We start from the raw sequence: 22,659 nt of genomic DNA, 5'->3' as shown, positions 1-22,659 counted from the left end.
CTGTGCGCGTGGTTTTGGTTTGCTTGTGGGTTTGGGGTTTTTTTTTTAATCATTATTACTTTTTTTTCTCCAGGGTTTCAGAGCGGGAGGCGCGGGCCGGCGCATCCGGAGCGTCGCAGCCCGTCGGGCCGCCTCGGTGGATCCGCTCCGGGCGGGACCCCCGCCCGATCCGGCTCCGGGCTTTGCGGCCGCCCGGCGGGGCAGCCCCGCTCCGGGCTTTGCCGCCGACCCGATCGGGGGCTGCCCCGCGCCCGGGCGGCCGCAAAGCCCGGACCGGAGTTTCCTCGCGGAGCGGGGCCGGCAGAAGCACCCCCTTACCGCACCTTCCTTATAACGCCCAATTCTCACTTTTCAAAAGTGTAATTACAGCTCTCCTTGGCTCCCAGAAGACATGCAGCCAAGTAGCCCAGATAAAAATAATCTTCTCTTTTCTTTTTTCTTCTTTGCAATGCAACTGTCACGAGATAACAACACGCTTATGCCAAGCCCACAGCAGCTACAATTAATGGAATAAGATGTGTTAATGATGTCCTCAGATTTACTTCCACGAGTAATGGACTAATTAGAGTCCATTATTCCAAAAATACTCCTGCTGCATCTTATTTGATGGTAATTAGTTCTTCAGCTTTTTTGAACAGCACCACAGCACATTTTTCTTTCAATAGCATAACAGAAGTGGTTTTTAGATGTTTGCATTTATTTCTTTCCTTTTAATCGATCAGTTTGCATGGAATAACACACAATTTAATAAAACCATCTTTAAGTGTGTTTTGTAATGAATTAGGAAAGTGTTCCACTGGCTTTGCATTCCAATTCAATTTCAATATAAAGTTAGGGAAAATATCAGATAAAATTTCACTAGTACATCTAAGTTGGACTTTCATTTTAACCAAAGTGATAATCACTTCAAGGAGGTGAAAACTATGGAAGATGAGTTTCCATGGGGTAATGCTCAACAGAAAGACAGAAGGCAGAAGGTACTGGAGTGCCCCGCAGGAATGTGACTGATGTCAGGGGTGTGAGAGGTCAGGCAAGGACATCTCACTTATCCTGGTCATTTCCTTTTCACTCCTGCTGTGGGTCTGTGCATTTAATACAGTGCTAGTCACCATACAGCCGATGACAAATTAAATGTTTTTAATTTAGTTCCACGAAGTCAATGCAGTAACAGTGGACAAACAGGCTGCTTTGAAAGTCAAAAATTGATTTTAATGCATTCAAAGTATTACAGTATCATTTGGAGATTTGCTATTTAGACCTTTGAGGGCAGAAAACAGACCATTCAACATACTTTTTTAAAAAGGTGTTATTGTTTGTATTGGTGTTGCTGTGTAGTGATACAAGCAGCATGGATTTTGAAAACAGGACAGCTAAAAACCTCTACACAAATTGTCAGAAACACAAGTGTAACACCCTTCCAATCAAACAGCCACTTTCTTTAATGCAACAGAAGAACAGAGAGAGAACACATATAACACAAAACCAGAAGATCATAGGTATGCACAGTGTGGATGGATATTAATTTCAAAGTGAAACTGAAGTCACAGAACAGACACAGACATTCTGAATGGCTTCAGCTTTGAATGGAAACCTGTTCCTGATGAATCCCTCCCAAAGAAGAGTAAATAATTCCTTCATGCTGATTTAGTACTTGTCTTTCAGCAGCAGGTACAGTTAGTCTTGTTACATGGTCACATTCATTTCAGGGAGTTAAGCAAGCCAGACTCATACTGCAAATGGCCAGGAAGGCAAAGCCAGACAAGAGTCTTCAGCTTGTTTTGGAATCAAGACCCCAGAGGTGGATCTCAGTTTTTCAAGCTAGTGTTTAGTGCTTCAGAAAAACAAACTAAAGACTTTGATCTTAGGATTCACAGTATTCACAGCTGAAAAACGCAGCCAAGCACTTACATCTGTCTGCTGGAAATTTGTGTGGCACTTGCATAAAACTGGGAGCACCACCAGCTGAAAATGGTCTTTGTGCCCAACTTGCAGATGCCTTCCAGCACAAAGTGTTATTTCATGTTTCTATCAGCTCTCAACCTATAGAACAACCTACAGAGGGATTCAAAGATTTTCCTGTAACTTTATACATAACAGACTAAGTCCCAGAAACAGAGGGTAAATGTTTTTATTAAACAGTTTACATCATTCTTCTAGATTAGCATTGTTACATATTTGTACTTACACAAATTCAGGGTTTGGTTATTTTTCCTTACAAAGTTTCTTTTAACTGCAAATATCATTCACCACTACTAAGAAACCCATGAGGACAGTGCCAGCACTATAAAACAAAACACGTGTCTGAGTATCTAGGCACCACTTTAAAATTCTGTATCTTAAAGCACAACTTTGCTTGAAACACTTAAGAGAGTTCATAAGTGTTCACTACCAGGGGAGAAATACATTTCACATCAACACTTCAAATGTACAGAGCTGACATGGCTAAAGGTTCCATGTATTAAAAAAAAAAAAAAAAAAAAAAAGGCAGCTGGAATTTTCTTTGTTGTTGTTGTTGTTGTCATTGAATAATTTTCTTTTTTTGCTAACACAGCTGAGTCCATGGCCTCTAAACAGGTATATATTTTAATAATTTCTTTGATTGTTCCTGTAACAATTCCACAGACCATGACAGCAAGGCCTGTGATTTATGATACCACCAAATCCCCAAGGAAAATTTCAAGCTGCTCCCCCAGCCATCCAGTTGAAAAATCTATTAAGAAAAACCTCCTTTTTGAATTATCTAAACAGTTGAACAACTTGTTAGTACAAAATCTAAGACATCTTCACTGTCAAATTTAAGAAACGCTTAGGGATTTATCATCAAGGTAAAGTATTTCCATTGCTATCTTCAGGACAAGGAGCAGATCACAGTCTGAAAAAGGTCCTGGCTGTATCAGCCTAAATCAGGTGCTCCAACTTCCAACACTTTTCAGTAAGAAATGTTGAGCTCCCAGGAGGGGAGTTGAAAAATTGCACACCAGATTCAGCAGAGCTCTGAGGCACATTCTCGGTTTTACGTCAGTGGAACATAGTAATATGTTAACACAAAAATATGCTTACATGTTTGGTTGAAACAAAAACTAAGCCCTCTGGGTTTTTTCCCCAGAACTGGTTTGTTGCAGTTAGCTGAAGAGCAGCTTTACCTACATTATTCTATTGGTGTCTCCTGACCTGAACTTCAAGAGGGAGAAGAAATTTCATTTTTGGTGCTCCTCCTGTTTATTTCTCTATCTTATCTGAGAATACAAGTACAATGTTGTTATGGGTTGGTTTGGGGGATGACCAGAAACCGCATAAACACATCAAATCACTTTTTATGTAATCCACCAGGCAGACAGAGAGTTGTAGATTTTTGTGCACCATCTCAACATGTTTGGGGTTTTTTTTTTATTAAGACAAATAAAGACAGTCATGTATGTTGAGCAATCCACAGCCCCAGAATTCTAGATCAAGGCTGCTGACATCAGATTGATCAGGCCTACTTTTGGTGATCTGGCTTGGAATTGCTATGAATTACCATGACAGTTTTCATACCAGCTTGTAATAAAATACTTATGCCACTTTAGCAAAACCAGAAGACTCCTGAACCCTGCTTCAAATGCTAGCATATTTAACTGTTCAACTAGTTTTTCGGGGGGCTATTTTCTCATTAATCCAGTTTACATAGTTTGTCACTCGTGTATATACTCCGGGTTTGTTGACCCTGCCACAGCCATCTCCCCAGCTGATAATTCCATAGAGGTAAGAGATTTCATTTTCCTCACAGGCCAGAGGTCCACCAGAATCTCCCTGTATTAAAAGTAAACAAAGATTATCTAATTTGATAGAAAGCAGTCAGAAAAAGATCAGTTTGGGAAAGTCCTAAATTAGGAATATTTGCATGTGAGATTTAAACTTTAAAAAAAAAAAATGGAAGCATCAGTGTACTGAAGTTTTGTTATAGAAAGCTTGTTTAGCCATATTCATGTCTAATATAATGGTGGATTTTTTTAAATACACATTGAACAAAAGTATCAGATTTTGTTTAAAAGTAGCAAATTCTTTTAGATTCAGACTCTCATGAAAAGCAGAGTTGATTGAGATCACTTTCAATGGGGGTAAGCAAGTCTTTAGGGATTGGCACTATGCTGTAATATCAGTACTGTAGGGATGGGTTACATGGGTCCATTCGGAGAGTTTCTCGATGCAGTTTACTGTAACTGTCAGAGAACATGATAGTTTTCAAAGAAAGGTGTTGCATTTAGACACACTTTTCCATGTGACTGTGGGATGCTGTAATTTTATGTGGCATATGGGGTTTTGGCATCTGTTGAATTTGATGCTACTGAGCATTTACCTTGTCACTAAAACTATAAACCAAAAATCAGCCCAAACTACACTATAGCAAGGATCAATTTGGAACACTTTTACTTATTTTAAAGCTTGCAAACATTCAGGACATGGGTTTTTATTGTTGTTATTATTATTACTACTCTTAGACAGACTTTCTACAGGAATTAAAATGTTAGAAATGAAAAATGTGTACCATTAAATGGTACTGGTGAAAGAGCCACCACTCTTATTTGAGACGAAGGAGAAATATATTTTTTTTTCCTATTTCAAAAGAAAATTCCTTGAGCGCAAAATACATAGGAAAATTGTGTTGCCTTTATACTAGGAGATTTCTGTGATAAATGATGGATGTCAAATGAACTCTTGCACCTGAGATCAATTTACTTCTCAGAATTTTGCTTATTTTCCACAATTAGTCTCATTGATTGCAATTTTGGTATCAGTGCACTGATCAAAAAAAAAATTTCCAAGAAAATCTTTAAAAAATAATCAAGCAAAACAAAATATCTGCTTGGCATTTCTTGGTCTTAAAATATTTTTATATGAAACACATGGTTTACAGGTTAATACCCTAAGTGTACATTGAGAAAGCCTGGAGGTCAGCTACATCTGTTGTGACGTTAAGAGGTCCACACTATTTCTCCTCAGACCACACTACAAGTCTGACAACAGGGAAAAAGATAATTATTGATTCACTAATAATGATTTCATGTCATGAGCACTGTTCTTCAGCAACATCTGTGACTCTAAATTGCTCTTTCTCAGACTTTGCAATTCTCTCCAGATGACCCATCTTTGTGCAGCTCCTTTCTCCTTCCCTCTTTTTTCCTCTTTCTCCCTCTCATTCCTGATCTCTGTTTTTCCAGGACAGGGAGAGAGAATCAGCTGTGATCCTGCCTCTTGTGTTTGCACTTCCAGGGTAAGGCAAGGAAAGCTGAGCAAGCAGGGTAGTGTCCAGGCTATAGTATGAACACTTGCAGACAGTAACTACCATCAGTATTCAACCTGGAAATCTTGAGCCACTGCTGGCTGCTGCCATTTCACTCTTGACACCTTTCTTTGGATAGGTTTATGACATATGTATGGGGCTATAGGGCTTCCAGCACACATTATGCATGATATTCTTTGCTGCACTTAATCTCACTGCCAACCATTAGCTGTGTGTTGCCTTTTCACAAATTTATGCTAATACAGCATAACCCTCCTCCTTCAAAATGAACTGAATATAAAATCTGAAGTTTTATGTAAGGAATAAAATGATCCTTCATTTTAAAAAGTTTCATCTCTCACCACAACAATTCTGCATCCTTGTTCAGAGCAGTAAGAGCATGCAGTTATGTGATCGTTCCTTGAAGGACTGAGGTTGTATAACACAGTTTCCAATTGACTGATGTTCTACACCATTCAATCCCATCCACTGTAGAAACCTCAACTCTTTCCTTCTCTAAACTTCAAGACTGCTCCTCATCTCCTACCCAGGTGTCCTTATTTCCCCTCAGGCAAGAGGTAGCAGCTCAGAGAGTTGGCCCCACACAGGTTCCTGCCGGTTGTCCTGCCAGCACGTCCCTGCCAGCTGGCCAGCAAACCATTGCCACCACGTGCAGGCTCACCCAGGAGCTAAAGCAACACATCCAGTGCATTGCCACTGCCTTTTGTGAAGGTAGGAGTAATACAACACCCTGTAGCTCTTCTTAGTTGACATGGAACAGGTTAAAAAATAAAGGTGGAAGCAAAGAGTGCAGCCACATAAGGTTCTTTTCCTTAGGAGCATTTCTTTTCTTTAGGAATACCGTAATATCAAAAGTATCAGTTGTAACACTGCAACATTTCTGGCCATAATACACATTTCTATCTTCTGCCTAGAGGTGACTCACAGCATTACCTGACAAGCATCAGATTTGCTATCAAAGTAGCCAGCACAGAACATATTTTCAGTGAGTTCTGTTCCATAAATTTCAGGACTTCTGCACTTCTCCTCAGGAATAAGTGGAACCAGTGATTCTTGCAGGACATCTGAATAACCAGTTATATCTTAAAAAAACATCATAGGGAGGAAAAGAAAGTCACTTTTATAGAATGTCAATAACATGAAAACACAAGGCACAATACAACATATAAACAGACTTAACACCTCTCAGTAATCACGTTGTGGGTATCTTTAAAAGATAAAAAGATAATAGTCTTTATAGTGATCTTTCTGATCCTCCAGTCAGACTCTATGCCATGTCCAGACATTAATCCACTTCGGATTCTCTCATTTCCCAGAGACTCAGTCCCCTGGCACAGCTGTCCCCTGGCACAGCTGTCCTCTCCCCTTTCCAGATGTGGTAATAAATCATCCATTTATCGAAGGCTCCATTACTTCTTTCAGCCTTAAGAGTACACATTTAGACCAGGACAACATTTCTCATACTACATCTCTTACCAAAATGAGGCAGCCAACCCCTCAGGCCTTCTCATCTATCTACATATGTCTCTGCATCAAAGCAGAATGATCAAGCCTCATAATCCTGAAATTCCCCATCTAAAACGATAGGATGGATTTTTCCACCTTTCTCAAGCTGGATGTAAGCACTAATTAACCCAAAGTCTATCTATCCCTCTCCAGTAGTTGTTTCCAAAGTTTCTTGATGGTGAAATTAAAAATCCCCTCCATCGCAGACGAGTAAATTGATTGTGTTTGGTTTGCAGTCCTTGATTTGCAATCCTACCCCTGGAGAAACCAGGGGTAGGATTCACTTGACTAAGGTGCCAGGTGGTTGGCACCTACAAGCAGCTACCTGCTCCCCTCCCAGGCAACATAGATCTAGTTAGCTCATAGCTCATCTCATCCTAAAATCAGTGCAAACATTTGGTCAAGGGAACTATACTCCAAATTCTAAGGACTATAACGGAAGTTCAGGATGACTATTTCAGATGTAAGTGTTGTAAACATCTAAAGGCAGGTAAAAAGAATCTCACCAGAAGTCCCTTGCAAAATATTTTACCAAAGTCTCAGTTGTATAACATATACTTGAGCATTATGTTTTTATCATCTTCTTTTTTCTACAGACACCAGCTCTCATTTTACTCACTCTCATGCTTGTGTCCCCATCCAGAAATCTGACATTTCAACTGGTCAGGGAAAACAGTGTTACTTTCCGGCAAGCAGATGGGCTGAACAAACTGGGATTTGACAGCACAACGGGTGCCATTCTTCTTCAGCTTAATCAAAGCTGCAGAACAGAAAATACAGGAGAAAGAAAGTGACTGTTCCCTTTCTCTAATGGGATTGGCAGCAATGGGTCTCAGATACAAATTTAATTATCCCTTAAGCCTCTCTTAATTAAGATATTTCAATCAAAGACAGACAGACTCATCTCAACAGCACCTGATTTCACAGCAAATTGAAGGCTGAAACATTCAGCTACTCCCCTTTTGGGAATATTTATTTTATGCTGTGCTCACTGAGCACATTTTGCTTCGCTGCCTTTGTAGAGAAAGGGGAAGGTAGAAAATACATGTGTATCCTCCCACCTTATAGTTAAATAACAGTGACATATCCCCAACTTTCAGCTGAAATAAGTGGGATGTGCAAGTACTCACTGCTTCTGAAAGACTGGCCACTGGCCTAATTCCAATTCCATTTAAAAAATTAATTACACCAAGAGGTGTATTTTATGCTCTGTTATCACTGAGTTCAGCAAAATTCAAGATCTTGAAAATAAAGGAATAAAGGAATAAAAAAGGAATAAAACCCCAGCATATTTCAAAACCAAGCTTCCAAAAAACCCTTATTAACCCCTCAAGGGGCTGAAAACAGTGTAAATATGTAGCTGTGCAACATCATGAGATTGATACTGAAAGATTTTAAAACCCTGTAGCAGGTTCCCCTGTAGCAAATCTCTTTGGAGATGGAGCAGCATAGGGAGCTTTGTATTTGGTGGAACCAGGGCAGCATGTTGGTTTGGCCACACCACTCAAAGAGAACAGAGCTGAGGTACTGTTGACACACCTATTAAACCTTCCCATCACACTTTTTGGAAGCTCAAGGTTTTGTGAGCAAATCTATGGAAAGCAAGTGATCCCACTGGATAGTCTTATTTCTCTACCAATTACAATTGTTGGCCTTGGTGGAAGAGTATCGCACAGGTTGAGAAGCCCACACAAACCTTGCTCCGATACTCAGCAGCTTGTTCGTCCTCTCCTTCCTGCTCTTCCACACCAACTCTGCCTGTTTCTGAATCTCCCAGACTTCCTAGCAAACACTCATGTGGTAGTTTGTTTCCCTTAGAAAAGTGTTCAGCAGGAAACAACTCTTCTGCTGGATCAGTAGAAATCACTGACTGGACAGAGCACAACCCCACATCTTTCGCCCCAGTTTCTGCCTGCTTGTTTGTTTTTGCAATTGGGCTCGTCTTAGGCACTCCACGTTCAGCTCTCCCTCAATTTGGACATTGCAAACTTGTGAGGCATGCCAAATTTCAGAGGCTTTGAGGTGGTTTACATATGAAATGGTTTACACCAGGATATTTCAGAGCAGAGTAATGCCTCAAATCTAGTTCATCTGCTACCCTGTGACAGAGCTCCCACCAACACAGAATCTGAATGCTTTTTGCATTCAGAAAATATTCGCCATCTGGGTGCAAAAAAGCCAGTCCATGCCTGACCTAAAATATTCCTAATGTCAAGCTATTAAAGTCTCATAGACAAAGTGCTCACACAGCTTGATACTCTGGGGTGATGTGCCACCTTTCACAAGAGCAGATCAGAAAATAAGGAGTGAGTTGCTGTTCCATTGTCATTCTGACTAATATTATAAGGTCAATCAGAAGGGCATTTAACTTCTGACTGATAAGACAGCCAATTTTTAAACCTATCTCAGTGTAAAAAATGATTCTTAGTAAAACAGATTTTCAGAGCAGATGGGGTTATTATATTCATCTAGTCAGATCCTTTATACAATACAGACAATAGAATTTTACCAAGTAATTCCTGCATCAAGCCCACAGTTTCTGGTTCAGTTGAAAAAATGCCTAATCTCACAAAGACTTGAAGTGATGATGAATCTGCCACACATCTAAGTAAATTGCTCCAAAGGCTAATTATCATAATTATTTTAAATTTGCAATTTATTTTTCATCTGAATTTGTCTAGCTTTCAGATGCTGCTATAACTTGGGTAGAACTAAGAACCTCTGGAATCAAAAGCCTCTCCCAGTATCTATGATTTTTTCACTAGGAAGGCAGTTTTTAACACACCAACTAAACTTGAAACTGAGTATACAGAACATAAAACTGTAGGAACAAAAATACTCACCAATATCATGGTCAGTAGGGTTGAACACGGAATACTCAGGATGCAAGATATATTTCTCTATTTCAAATGTCTGTGTTACATCAGTTGTTTTGTTAAATATTTGCTGACCCAGAACTACTGTGATAGTGGATTTTAGGGGGCTGTAATACAAAAGAGAGAACAAGCAGTTCTGTGACTGACAGGACAAATGCAGCCAATTTTCCAATGGCTATGTATCCCATGAACTGGTATAACCTCAGCCTTCCATCACATCCATTATTCACCCTCTCCTAACACCTTGACCTGTTCCCCAGGCTTCCTACCTACTGGGAGCAAGGAAAAAGATACCTAATGTTACAGTGAGACCCAGGCTTTGTGGGTCCTGATTAGCCTCATGAAAGGCTTCTGCTTCTTGACAGAAGGGAAAGGCAAGCACAGGCACTGCTGCCCAGCTGCTGTCTGGCTAACAAGCATCTTTGGGAGCTGTAAACACTTCTTGTTCTAGAAACTTAACTGAGTCAACTTCAACCAGACTTTGCCAATGAGTACAAAAATTACGGAGAAAGAAATGAGGGATCAAAATATGAGTCAGTGGTGGATATCTCATTTCTCTGGGAAACCAGTCTCCTGAAAAATTAGCAGTCATGGGCCAAGATTTGAAAGGTGCTGGCACATTGGCAACTCGGGAACATCTGGGCAGCCTCCACATAAAATATATCACCACTTCTGCTCTGAGATTAGATTGATCTGTGTTAATTCTGTTGTCCAGAATCAAAAGCAACCTGGTGAAGGAAAGTTCCAACAATACATGAATCTAATAGCAAACACCATAACCAGAGGAGAACACAGTTTTTGCAATTCACATCATCTTTTTTGACTCTCAGTTTTTGACTTAAAAAATACCATAGTCCTCTCATATACAGTGTCCTAGGACAGAAAACTGATAAGGACCAGTAAGTACAGCACTTGGGAAGTAAGGGACATTTGGGAATAATCAGGAAATTATCAGTGTTTGGGGAAAGCAATACATTCTCTATCTTTGAAGCAACAGAATTCACATTTTAAAATCAATTCAATCTGCAACTGCATAATTCTACAATGAATTTAGTTAGCAAGTGTCTTCAACATTGCAGCTCTCATATGTTTTGTTATCCAGAGTTGTAGAGAATATCTGCTGTCACACATCATCCATGGATGTAGAGTGGTTAATATCATTGCAGTTTCCCTGCAGTCATGGACTTAGAGGAAAGAGATTCTGGCTCATTGCAATGCAGAGAGCCAGCAGCAACCCTTCAACAAGAACTATGCTTAAGGTTAATAAAGGAAAAGGCAATGTTTATTTTATACATGAGGTATGAAGAATACAAGAGGACAATAAAATGTTCTTTGATCAATATGCAAGGCCATGATTTTCTCAGTGTTGTTGCAGTAGTAAACCAACCTCCTTGCAAATCAAATTTTGGGCCTGTAAGACAGAATGGAAGTCCACATAGATTTTAGAAGCACTAAATGGTTCTACTGTGATTTACAAATGGCTCATTCAGGAAAAGAAATAAAACAGGAGGGGTTGCAGAAAAGGGAAAACAAAGAAATAATTGAGCTGCACAGGTATCTATTGTCGCCTAGTGGAAAACAGTTGGAATTGTGACTACCAGAGGTACTAAACAAACAAAAGAGAGCCAATTACAATGCAGTAATTATGGAAAATCTTTATGTACCAAACCAGCAGCTGGAAGTGGGTGGAAATGTCCTGAATAGCTGCCAAAGTTAGTAGCTATTTCACAACATTTGAAAAACAAATGCATTGTGGCTTAAGTTCCAAATGCTTCAGTACAGCATTCACAGTGGTATTATTAGCTCTACAAGCTATCAGTGCATGTATTCTGGCACAAGGTTTCTGTTTCTCTTGGCTTCTTTGCTATGCAAAGGAACAATAGGTATGAAATGATGTAATATTTTTCCCTTCAATGTGATGAAACTGAAATCAGGGAAAGTGTTCAACATTTGTAGACAATTAAGTATTTACAATAAAGTAAGAATATCCTATAGTGAATATTTTCTCCAGTGTCCTACAGGAGAAAAAAACCCATCTCTTAAGAAAATCAGCCTCAAAAGTTTAGTTCTTCCCTGTGGCTTTTTGTAAAGCCCAGTCCATTATATTTGTGTCAACCAACAGTAATTTATTGTCTCCAATAAATCATTGCTTGGCTGTTTCAGTCTTTTTGAACAAAACACAGCAGTGAGCATAGTCACCTCTGTTATATCTCAAAATAGCTATAAATATTTGAACAGGTAAGTAAGAAGCAGCAAAATACTCCTATCCCCCTGCAGATTCTTACACGTGCAAACTCCCATTCTATGTCCTACTTCACCCTACCTTTTTCCTTTAGTCAGTTCATTTAGCTTCTTTGAGACTCCTTAAGGAACTAGATTATGAGATTATAGAACTCCAAGCTATTTTTTAGCTCATTAACAGCATTCAAATTGCCAGAAATTCCTTTTGATACATTGGTCCTTTATAATCTCATCTTTTTTCTTACTTGTTGCAGTCCAGGTTTGTTATGAGGACCCACTGTCACATTAAGGGGTCAGTTTACCTGTTAGCAAAGCAGTGTGCTGCTGACACAACCCAACAAGTCTGAACCAGGCTTCCACCGCAGAAACTCCCTCCAATATATATAGCTGCTGTCCAGGGATGAGATCCAGGCAGAGATGAAGATCCCCCAACAATCCTAGGTCTCACAAAACTTCTTTTTTTATGTCTTCTCCCACATGGTCTTCTGGTAACTGTGTAAGTACCTACGTTGTCTGGAACTGGTGGCCTCCTTTCCCTGCTTGCTGAGATAAAAAGGGATGTGACATCAGACTGTAAATCTGTGTGATATCTGAGGACTATAACTTTTATAGATGTTTTTAAAAGAAAGATTCATTAAATTATGGAATCACAAAATGGTTTAAGTTGAAAGGAACCTTCAAGATCATCTTGTTCCAAACTCCCTGCCATGGGCAACAACACATTCCACTAGACCAGGTTGCTAAAAGCCCCATCCAATCTGGCCATGGACACTTCCAGGGATGGGGCATCCACAGTTTCTTTGGGTAACCTGTTCTAGTGTCTCACTAACCTTCCAGTAAAGAATTTCTTCCTAATATTCAATCTAAATCTACCCTCTGTCAGTTTAAAGCCATTACTCCTTGTCCTGTCACTACAGGTCCTTGTAAAAAGTCCCTCTCCAGCTCTCTTGTAGCTCCCTTTAGGTAGTGAAAGGTTCTGTAAGGTCTTCCTGGAGCCTTCTCTTCTCCAGGCTGAACGTTATCCACAAACATTCACATAAAACTGAATTTTATTCAGTTCCTCGGGAGACTTGCAAGACAGAAGGCTATGCCTATTCCCAACACTGGCTACATGTGTACTAGTGTAATTTAAATTTATTTATGAACATTCCCAGACACTGTTTCATTTACCAGTACAAATACAACCTTCCCATTATACATGATACATCACATCTTCATTTTTTGATTCTGGACTGAGGTTTGACATTGAGATAGCAAGGACCAAGGCATTTGTGTTAAGATCATTTACCAAATGCTTTAGAACCATAAAAGAGAAACAAAAGGAACACATTATAAACCAACTTCTCAAATTAAAACTCTGTTCTAAAGGTTGGCTTCAACATTATTAACAGGTAAATATTATTTGAGGGGAAGAGCAGAATATTTAGTTTTTGGAATTAAATACTATGTCTCATATATCTTCAGAATACAGACTTTTCATTGCTCACAGAGGCCCATTCCCTTCTCTGGGCCCATAATTCCTAGAGCAATGACAATTTGTACCAAAGCATCAATCATTTCTGACACTTTGCATGTTCTAGCAGAAAAGTCGAGGATGTGGGGATTATTGTGACTGAAAACAGTAGTATGACACCACTGCTGATTCAGGACAAAAATCACAGATTGTATCACAACTCCAAAAGATGCAAAAGAAGTCTGTTGTCATTTGATTAACTGCAAACAGTATAATATTAAACACTCCTGGGTACAGTAGAACATTCAAAATTATACCACGAAAGCTTGTTGTTGTATCAATAAATCTTCTTCATTCATTCATAACATGGATTTTAAGAAAGTCTTTACATACCACAAGTTGGAATGTCACAATACTCCCAAGACAAACTGTTGTTCTTCATGATGTAACACCATGGCTTCTCATCACCATCTGGATTTCTAATTAATTCGGGAGGAGAGAGAATTACAAGCACTAACTACAGTGTTGTTCCAAGCTTCCCAGAGGTTTTCTGCTTTTTCCTCTTGCCCCATACAGAGCACTGACAGTACTCTCAGGTTTTGAGCCATCTGACAAAGCACTGAAGTACCTGCTAACCCCTACAAGGGGAATTGTTCATCTTAAAGCTAACCAAGCCTAAGGTTCTCTAGGACCTGAAATACAGACACATGACTAAACACCTATAAAACTTGCCTACAAGTATTTGGATGCATGAGCATGTTCACAGGGTTTAACTACAGCCCACACTGAAGTGCTTTAACAGATATGAGCTCAGCTATTTTCAGAATTAAATCCCATAGGAGAGATTCCTTTTTTTAGGTTATTTTTTAAGTGAGGAAATTCCAACACAGGTAGATTCATAGAAAATCCATACCAAGAATAGCTATCAAAAATGAATTTGCAAAGCTTAGGTTCCCATTCCCTGGAGACTCCGAGGAAATGAAAAACTACCTCAAGAAAAAATTGTATTCCTAAAATGGGGGGCGGGGGGGAAGGAGTAAAGGAAACCATTTAGCCTTTTGTTACCTTGGTGTCAAACAGGTTTTGGTTTGATTCCATTAGGATTTTTCTGTGGTACAGTGTGATTATCTTTATCAATGCCTTATAGGTTACCAGAAATTTGCCCAGTTTACTCCTCCAAGAGTATAAGGGGACTTTGAAGACCCAAAAAGATCTTTACTAAACCAAGAAAAATAGACAAGGTAATTTAGGGCTCCAGATAAACAGTAATTCTAATTTCAGTTGGATTTATCACAAGCACTATCTGTTATTGTAAGGTTCTTCAATAATTTTTTTCTTTTTCAAACTGACTGCTCTTCAGAAAAAGATTAGAGCACTTTCAAATTCTCAGAACTGAAGAAGCAACACAGGTTGAGTCATCTTCTGCCAACAATGTTTCTAAATTTGACTATTTGAAGAAGATATCTGCAGGATTATATAGTGCAGCAGAGATATCCCCAGAAATTGTAACAAGCTGACAAAAAAGTGAAAAGCTTTTTTCTCAGCTCTACAGAAGATGAACACATCAGCTCCTACACCATTTTGTTCTTTGCATTTCAAATCTCAAAGTGAATATTGGGCATAAATGATGTAAATCAAAGGGTTCAGGTTTTATCAAAGCATAAAATATGTGCCAGATAAATTTCCATGCTGTGCTGGGACACCATAAATCAAGTACTGAAGTGCTTGCATGAAGCAATTTGAGAGGGTTTAAAGGAGGGGGTAGAAATTGCTTATTGTTAGTTTGTGTTAGATAGAGAAGAGTTATTTCAGCATGCATGCATGCTTTTTATCATCAAACAAATTAGAAAGTGCAGTGCATTCTGATTTTCCTGACACACTGGTCTAACTTCTGTGAAAAAAACCAAACAAACAGAAAACTAACAAACAAAACTTTATACATCAACCAGTAATTTATGGAGAATCATCCAAAGTTTGCCAGTTTTAGCATTTGCTCATCTCCAGGATGAGAGATGTTCTCTCTAAATTGGCCTCATCTAGACCTCAGAAATAGGGGGAACATAAGGTGACTGAGGAGAAGACATAAACCTATATAGCACAAGCTATTTTCAGTATAGCTCAACAGAAAATTTCAGCAGAAATATAGTTTATCAGTATGTGGTTCAGTCAAAATTGGAACACTGTGAAATCTTATTTGGCAATATCTTTGCTTTGTAAGAAATCCCTTCTCAATATTATTTCAATATAGTGCTTTGATTTTTCATTTTCAAATAATTTTTCTCTTTTGAAAATATTTTCCTTTATGATACATCTTTCACAAGCAAAGAATTAGAATTTAAATTTAACCATTTCAATTTAGCTACTGCATTGCTTTCTCCTTTTGGACAGTCATTGACGAACAATTTCAAAAGTTTTGCATTATGGTCTCCTTCAAAAAAACAAACATCCCCCAGAGAAAAAAGGACTTGGTATTTCCAACATTATTTTGTGCCTGAGCTTCTCTTGGCAGACCCAGCTATTGATTTAGCCTATTACCAGATCTTGTCTTCTGTACAGTCCCTCTTGTCAGGCTGCTGAATTCAATCTAGATTTTCTGAGACAGTCAAAACACCTGCTTTGAGACTCCTGGCCTTTCTTCTTTCCACAACACATCCACGTCTTGCTGCACAAATGCAGAGCAAACAAGAACTTTCCTCACCTGCAGTAAGGGAACGGCCCCAGGCCAAGCTGTACTGCTTTCCCAGTGCTGTCAACGTGAAGCTCTTGGTAAAGCAGGTCTGAATTCCAAGGCAAGCAGCTGTGCCCAGAAATGGTTGTCTTGGCCGTACCTCTGTACTCCGTGCCATTGCCAACGTAGCACCGATGGCTTGGAACTGGCAGAGAGAGAGACTGGTCAGGAATCAATGCTAACTGCATGGTCAATACTTACTTCACAGCTGTGAGGTCCTAAATGAGAGCCAGTAGGCCTAGTTCTGTAAAGAGCCTTTGATGTTCCACAGGAACCAAATGCGTCAAATGAGGATTTTTCGATAAAGTAACCCAAGCAGTTAAAACTTCTGCTTAAAACTAGTAGTAAGTTAACCTCATTTTACACATGCACAGATAATTACTCAAGAGGCGGAACAGCAGAAAATTAGACCTAAAATTTGTACTATGTATGGAAGATTTCAGTCAGCAATCTGCACAAAGTCAGCAATATGGATGGGATTCCTCTGGTCTAATTTTAGACACAACTGAGCTCATCGCTGGGGACTCCCTTTTTAGTCAATTAAGAGAAAAGGGATTGCTAGTGCCAAACTGATCCAGCCTGTTTGAGGAGACTTTTTTAAGATGTGGTGGATCCCATACACTCCTGTCCACATTGACTGAATCTCCAATGACAATATAAAATGCTTAAGGCAACCAGCTCAAATAGAGATGTATGTGTTGAAAAGTACTGAAAACAATCCTTCCCTGCTAGTAAGAGATTAAAAGGCCTGATTTTTGAAAGTACTTATTATGGCCTTATATGTACCCATATATATATACACTATACCTGTATATATTACATACATGTAGCTACATAATGCAAACATATCTATTTTGCAAAAATTTAACTAGTAGGTTGAATTTTCTTATTAGAAAGCCATTTCTTTGTCACCTGCATGTGGGTTATTTCTTCAGATAGGTCTAACACATACATATTCCATGACCTATATACTCAGCTGCCAAGATCTATCAACAGCACATACCAGCATTAGGCTGAAAAACATATGGGGATGCATTTGTATACAAATAACTCCACTGAGCAGAAAGCCTACACCTCAAAACACAGCTCAGAGTATCCCAAAGGAAACAGAAAACCATCTAATGCACAAAGAGGATTAATTGTGACCAAGCCTCAGAAGGTTTCTTATCCCAGCCATGTCACTGTGACTTATCCTTGACATCTGCAAGACTGGCAGAATCTTCTTCTAAACTTACAGACATACTTAAAGATATAACATCACGATATTGCCTGACTGTTGAAAAACACACTGTGAGGATGATCCATCATACTACACAGTGTAGACAGCTATTGACAAGGATCTGTTTGTTCTGACAGAATAAGGTGACACATGAACCAGGGCCCATAACCAGCACTGAACTGGTGAATTGCAGCACTGAACTGCTGATGTCAATTATTCTTCCAAGTCATCAGTGTAGTGACAGACCCCAAAACCACAAGCAAGCATATGGCAAAAATTTGAGAGCTGAAAGTCAAGAAGTTTGGTGCAAGAACTTCAGTGTGAGTTAGCATACAAACACCTAGCAAAATTCACTCTCTAGCTTGGCCTGGCAGACACTTTTGAGATGATGAGACCACAGTTTGTCCCACCCACACCCTGAACCAAATTCCCTTTATTTCAATTACTATGAATAAAACATTAAATCAAATTTATATTTTAACAAGCATAATCTAGGAGCTCACAGAAAATAATTTGTGAGCTATCATTTGTATTGCTAGCAATAGTAACCATGTCTTGGCAATCCTGCCATGTATTTTCTGGGCAACTTGCAAGTTACGCTGCTTTGTTTGCCTGAAACAGTGTCATGAAAATACCACCATCGTGCTATATGCTAAATTCTTTCATATTTCAAGTGCAAAATGCTGGTTTTATTTGTACCCTACTTATTACATTCAGAAACAATTTAGAGTTGACTATATTTATGAGGATGAAACGAGAGATTCTGTTTCAGTATAAACCAGGGCCATGTTCTGCAATACCAATGGTTTGGACATCTTGCAGATAGTGTTTAAAAGTTGTGCTCATCCTTGTCAGTCTTAAAATCCAATGTATCTCTGTTTCATCAGGTCTGCCAGTCATTGCTAAAGCTGCCAGAATATTTTAACTGGAAGAGTTTGGTTCCTTTTTAAACCATTCCTCACGTTCTCCTTCTGTAACTAAGAAGTTTAGATTACATCTTGCACTTGTTGACAGGAACAGTAATATCTGTCAAACAGTTTTTTGTTTCTTTTTGGTTTTATAAGGAGTATTTTGGGCACAGACATAACATGACTTAATCTCATGTCTTGTGGAGAAGCTTCTGAGTTAGTGCAGTTGTTTCATTAGTAGCTTTCCATTGATCTGTGCTTCACTCCAGCAACCTTTACCTGACTGGTTGGCAGCAACACCCTGGTACCCACAGTGGCTCTCATTAATGGGTTCTTCATTGTATAACTAAGGCCATGAGAAGTATATGCAAAACCCAATGCATTTTATCACTTATAATTCAGGACAAACAGTTTTCCAAAAAAAATCTCTGCAACTATTGAAGTCATATGGACCTTTTTCCTCTAATTCTCTTTTTGAGCTGTTACAGCACTGAAAAAATCTCTTTTTCTCTCTTTGTCAGAAATGGTGTGTAGGTGATCTGCTTTCAGTAGTTCTTAATGGGTTGCTCTGATTGGGAATTTTTCATTCCTAAATCTGTATAGGTTGCACAATGTCTGATAACTCTGAAACACATTTATTTTCTTATGTGTAAGAAAGTAATGGAGGACATAATATGCATTTTTTTCTTCATTCACTTCTCTGTGCTACTGCCAATCACTATGTTGAGTAGAAATGGCCTAAACATTCATATTATGAAAGTTTTAATGCAAATGCAGATTCAAGTTACTCCACAGTCCTATGCCACTATCACCTATTACTCGTTTCTTTTGGGGAAAAAAAAATTAAAATTTAAAACTAGAAATAATTTCCTGTCGTGTTTTATTTTTAAAATCCAAGATATTGCAACAGTTCACATAAAACATTCCAATTGTGTTAGGGTGGCATATTTTATCAGCATGTCACACCAAGTCTTTGCCTTTTAATTTTTCAATAAAAAGCAGGTTTGGACCTTAAAATTAACATCAACCTGAAATAGCAGTTATACAACCAATTCTAATTGCTAACTGCCTGAAAACATTTCACAAACTTTTTATCTCCAGATCTTTTTTCAAGTTCTATAGTTACATACCTGAATATTTTAGGAGTTTGCTTTGGAAGTCTTTCTGCAGAAAACAATGTATCTTTCAGATTTTCTTTTCCTCAGAACATCTCATCAGCAATTTTCCTAATGTTTTTGAGCTTTGAATGTATTTTCCTTCCAGATACACATAAGCTATTTCATTCTGGTAATAAAAATACATTTTTCCCCTGATAGTCCTAATTCTGGGACAGCAAAGTTTTAAGTAACCCTTTCATTCAGAAACACTTTGTTTTTTCCCTGACAAACCTGTAACGCTTTTATTAAATACAATGTTAGAATTTTTTTTTTTATTGCTCTATATAAGCTGAAGACAGGAAGGGAGGGGGGGGGAGAGGAAAAGGACATACATTTCCTCTCTGCTTACAAATGCCTTTACAAGTGGTCTTCTCCAGTGCCTAAAATATCAGTTACCCCAATGGAAGAGTTCTTAGAAAATCATAAACTAAAACAAAACGTTGGTGGAATTAAGAGAATATCCTCCATCCAGAGCTTTCCTGGAGCACACTTCCACTCCTGTTGCAGTGTCTCAGGAAGCTCCAGAGCTGGAAGCTTCAAAGGCTGGAGTGCTTTGAGCCTAAGCCCTGCATCGCCTGTGCTTGTCTGAGAAAGCACTCCAGCACCCACTAGGTAGCAACTGGTTTGCAAGACAAGGGCACTCATATATCTCCAAAGTCTTCCTAATACATCTACAAATGTATATTTTCACCTAAACCTGTTTCATTTATTAAAAATCATAGAATCATAGAACATGCTGAGTTGAAAGGGACTCATCAGGATCATCAAGTTCAACTCCTGGTCCTGCACAGAACACGCAAGAATCATACCATGTGCCTGAGAGCATTGTCCAAACACTTCTTGAACTCAAACAGGCTTGGTTCTGTGACTGCTTCCCTGGGGAGCCTGTTCCAGTGCTCAACCAAGCATCAGACGAAAAACCTTTTCCTGATATCTAACCTAAACCTGCCCTGACTCAGCTTTATGCCATTTCCCCAAGATGAAAAGCAATGAACAATGACATTTTATGCCTCTGTGTAAGTTTATTGCTTACACAGCCTCAGCACTGCAGGATGTGTTGCTCTTCAAGGCATCCTGTACACAGATAATTTCAAGTTTCCTTTCTGTGTGAGCTCGGACTCATCAGATGCTTGCGGAAGGTCTGTCTTTTCTTGATTCACCTAGAAGTTCCCTGACCCCCTTTCCTGGGTATCTGTGAGATCCCCTCAGAGATGAAAGACGTGAAAGCCTTTGATTTCAGGGAGCTGCAAACACAGCTAACCACTAGTCTGGGCTGGCAATAAATGTGTGACAGAAAGGAGTCCCCAGTATTCGTAGAGATTGCTCTTACAGGCATCTTATTTCATCAAATATCACACTGAAACACAATACACACAGACATACACCCTGCCACTGAAAATCTCTGTAAATATCTGGGAAGGTGCCCAGGTGGGCGTAGGCATCACAGAAGAAAGCAGTTGCCTTTTTTTTTCACTCTTTAATGATAAGAATATGAAGTTCAATGACTAGGGGCAGAGGACTGCAAGGCAGCAGCCTCAGGACTCGACTGTTCCTGGCTTGAAGCAAATTGCTTCACATTTTAACTCCTGTCTGTGAAAGTGAGAATAACAGCACCCTCTGTAGCTTTCAGAGTTTGAAAATGAAAGATGATATGCCACAAGTGAAGTATAAGGGAAGCTATATATCTGTTTGGCTATATTTCTGTATCATTCAGTCATACACTTATAACATTTACCTAGATTTCAATGTTTCTCTTTGGGCTCATGATTTCATATAACAGTGGATTGCACTGATTTATAACAAGTAATTGATTCCAATAATTGTGCCACTTTCTGGTTTGTTGAATAGCAGTAAAACCTCTAACACTGAAATGAATCCCTGCTGAAACTGTAGCCTGATTATAACACATACAAACAATTTGTCTGAGCCAAAAACTAGGCAGAAAGGTGGAAAAATTGGCATCATTTTGTAATGAATTAAATCTAATAGAAACTTACCATGTAAAACAAGAATGGATTTAAGATGGGGGTAACAAAGTGATTTACATAGCACAAAAATATCTCTTCCAGTTACATTCTAACATAAGGATGGGATACTTCATTTACTGAAACTAGACTTATTTTTTAATATATTTCTTCTTCAAAGTATCTTTGTACCTTCAAACTTGCAAATGCTTAGATCAACAGAGCTAAAATTGAAGAGATTTATGTTTCTTATAAAAGCTAATGTACAAAGCTACCTTCTGAGTAAATTGAATTCTTTAATATAAAAGTTTAAATCCAGCAATCTATAAACTCTACCAGTATTTTCTGACAGCTTGGAAAAGTAATATTCTAGATAAGAGAAAGGACTGTCTCTTCCATTTCATTTTTCTATTGATTATATTCAATTCTAGTACAATAGTTATGATTTACAGAGTCATGAATGCAATCAAATAGGTAGGTATATAGAGCTGAAAGGAGCAATGTATTTAGGAAATAGGTTGTCAAGAGGTAGAGGAAAGAAATTCCAGCAGCAAAAAGCAAAAATTCCAGTGCTATATTACTTCAACAGTGAAACAACCTATTGCACAAACTACCCTACAGGATTTTCAAGAGTTTCTGAGTGCCTAATGCATAGTGAAAGCTTTCATTCTATACCTATACCCCTAGGTCATTATGTGTTTAGAGTATGAGCCAAAATAAGTCTCTGGACAGGAATAGAAACAGACTGTATAGTAATTAATGACGGTCAGCAGATGAGCAGTTGCACTGTAGAGGGACAGTAATGAGTGGGGTGGTCTCTGGAGCCCCCGAAGCACCCAGTGTGGGCTGGGAGGAGAAAGCAGGCAATGGGAAAGACAAACAATACAGTAATCCAAGGATGAGCTGAAAGTCTGTGAGCTGCTCTACCATGTCTTCCACATCTTTCCTTCAACCACCTTCCTAACTGACAATTATACAGGAAAACAGATTGTATGGATTAAGAGATGTCAGTCCCCTCACATTGCAAGAGAAGATGTGCCCTCTATAAAACATAGTGAACTGGTACCACTGTCAAGTTTCAAATAAAGCAAAAATAGGATTAAAAACACCCTTATGGCTTTGAATTAACCAGCATCCAGTAACTAATACTGCTGCCAAGTCAGGCATTCAATCACAAGAGTAAGGACTAAGCAGCTGCTTCATATTAGCAGCTGCTGATATTAATCATATTAGTTTATACTAGGATTACAACAAAGACTTGTGATCTAAAAAGGTACCTCTGTAGGAGCACAGAGGACACCACAGAAAACCTATTGCCCATCAATA

The 22,659-nt window shown here is 38.8% G+C and overlaps 1 protein-coding gene across 1 annotated transcript in view; it reads right to left on the bottom strand.

Annotated features, from left to right (window-relative positions):
* Positions 1 to 2,529: 2,529 nt before the first annotated feature.
* The window catches only part of HGFAC (HGF activator), a 42,722-nt gene continuing 22,592 nt past the window's right edge, over positions 2,530 to 22,659 (bottom strand). Inside the window, exons 8-14 of the mRNA XM_029962563.1 lie at positions 16,056 to 16,230; positions 13,751 to 13,836; positions 12,207 to 12,447; positions 9,631 to 9,770; positions 7,407 to 7,547; positions 6,215 to 6,363; positions 2,530 to 3,789 (exon numbers count right to left, since the gene is read on the bottom strand). Coding sequence (XP_029818423.1) covers positions 3,619 to 3,789; positions 6,215 to 6,363; positions 7,407 to 7,547; positions 9,631 to 9,770; positions 12,207 to 12,447; positions 13,751 to 13,836; positions 16,056 to 16,230 — 1,103 coding nt within the window. The 3' untranslated portion in view covers positions 2,530 to 3,618. The remainder of the gene's footprint in view (positions 3,790 to 6,214; positions 6,364 to 7,406; positions 7,548 to 9,630; positions 9,771 to 12,206; positions 12,448 to 13,750; positions 13,837 to 16,055; positions 16,231 to 22,659) is intronic.

The sequence above is a fragment of the Manacus vitellinus genome, unplaced genomic scaffold (assembly GCF_001715985.3).
Source record: "Manacus vitellinus isolate BGI_N305 unplaced genomic scaffold, ASM171598v3 scaffold_0_pilon, whole genome shotgun sequence".
In the NCBI taxonomy this organism is placed as follows: domain Eukaryota; kingdom Metazoa; phylum Chordata; class Aves; order Passeriformes; family Pipridae; genus Manacus; species Manacus vitellinus.
Note: the sequence above shows the minus strand (reverse complement) of the source record. Positions and strands in the feature narration are given on the sequence as shown.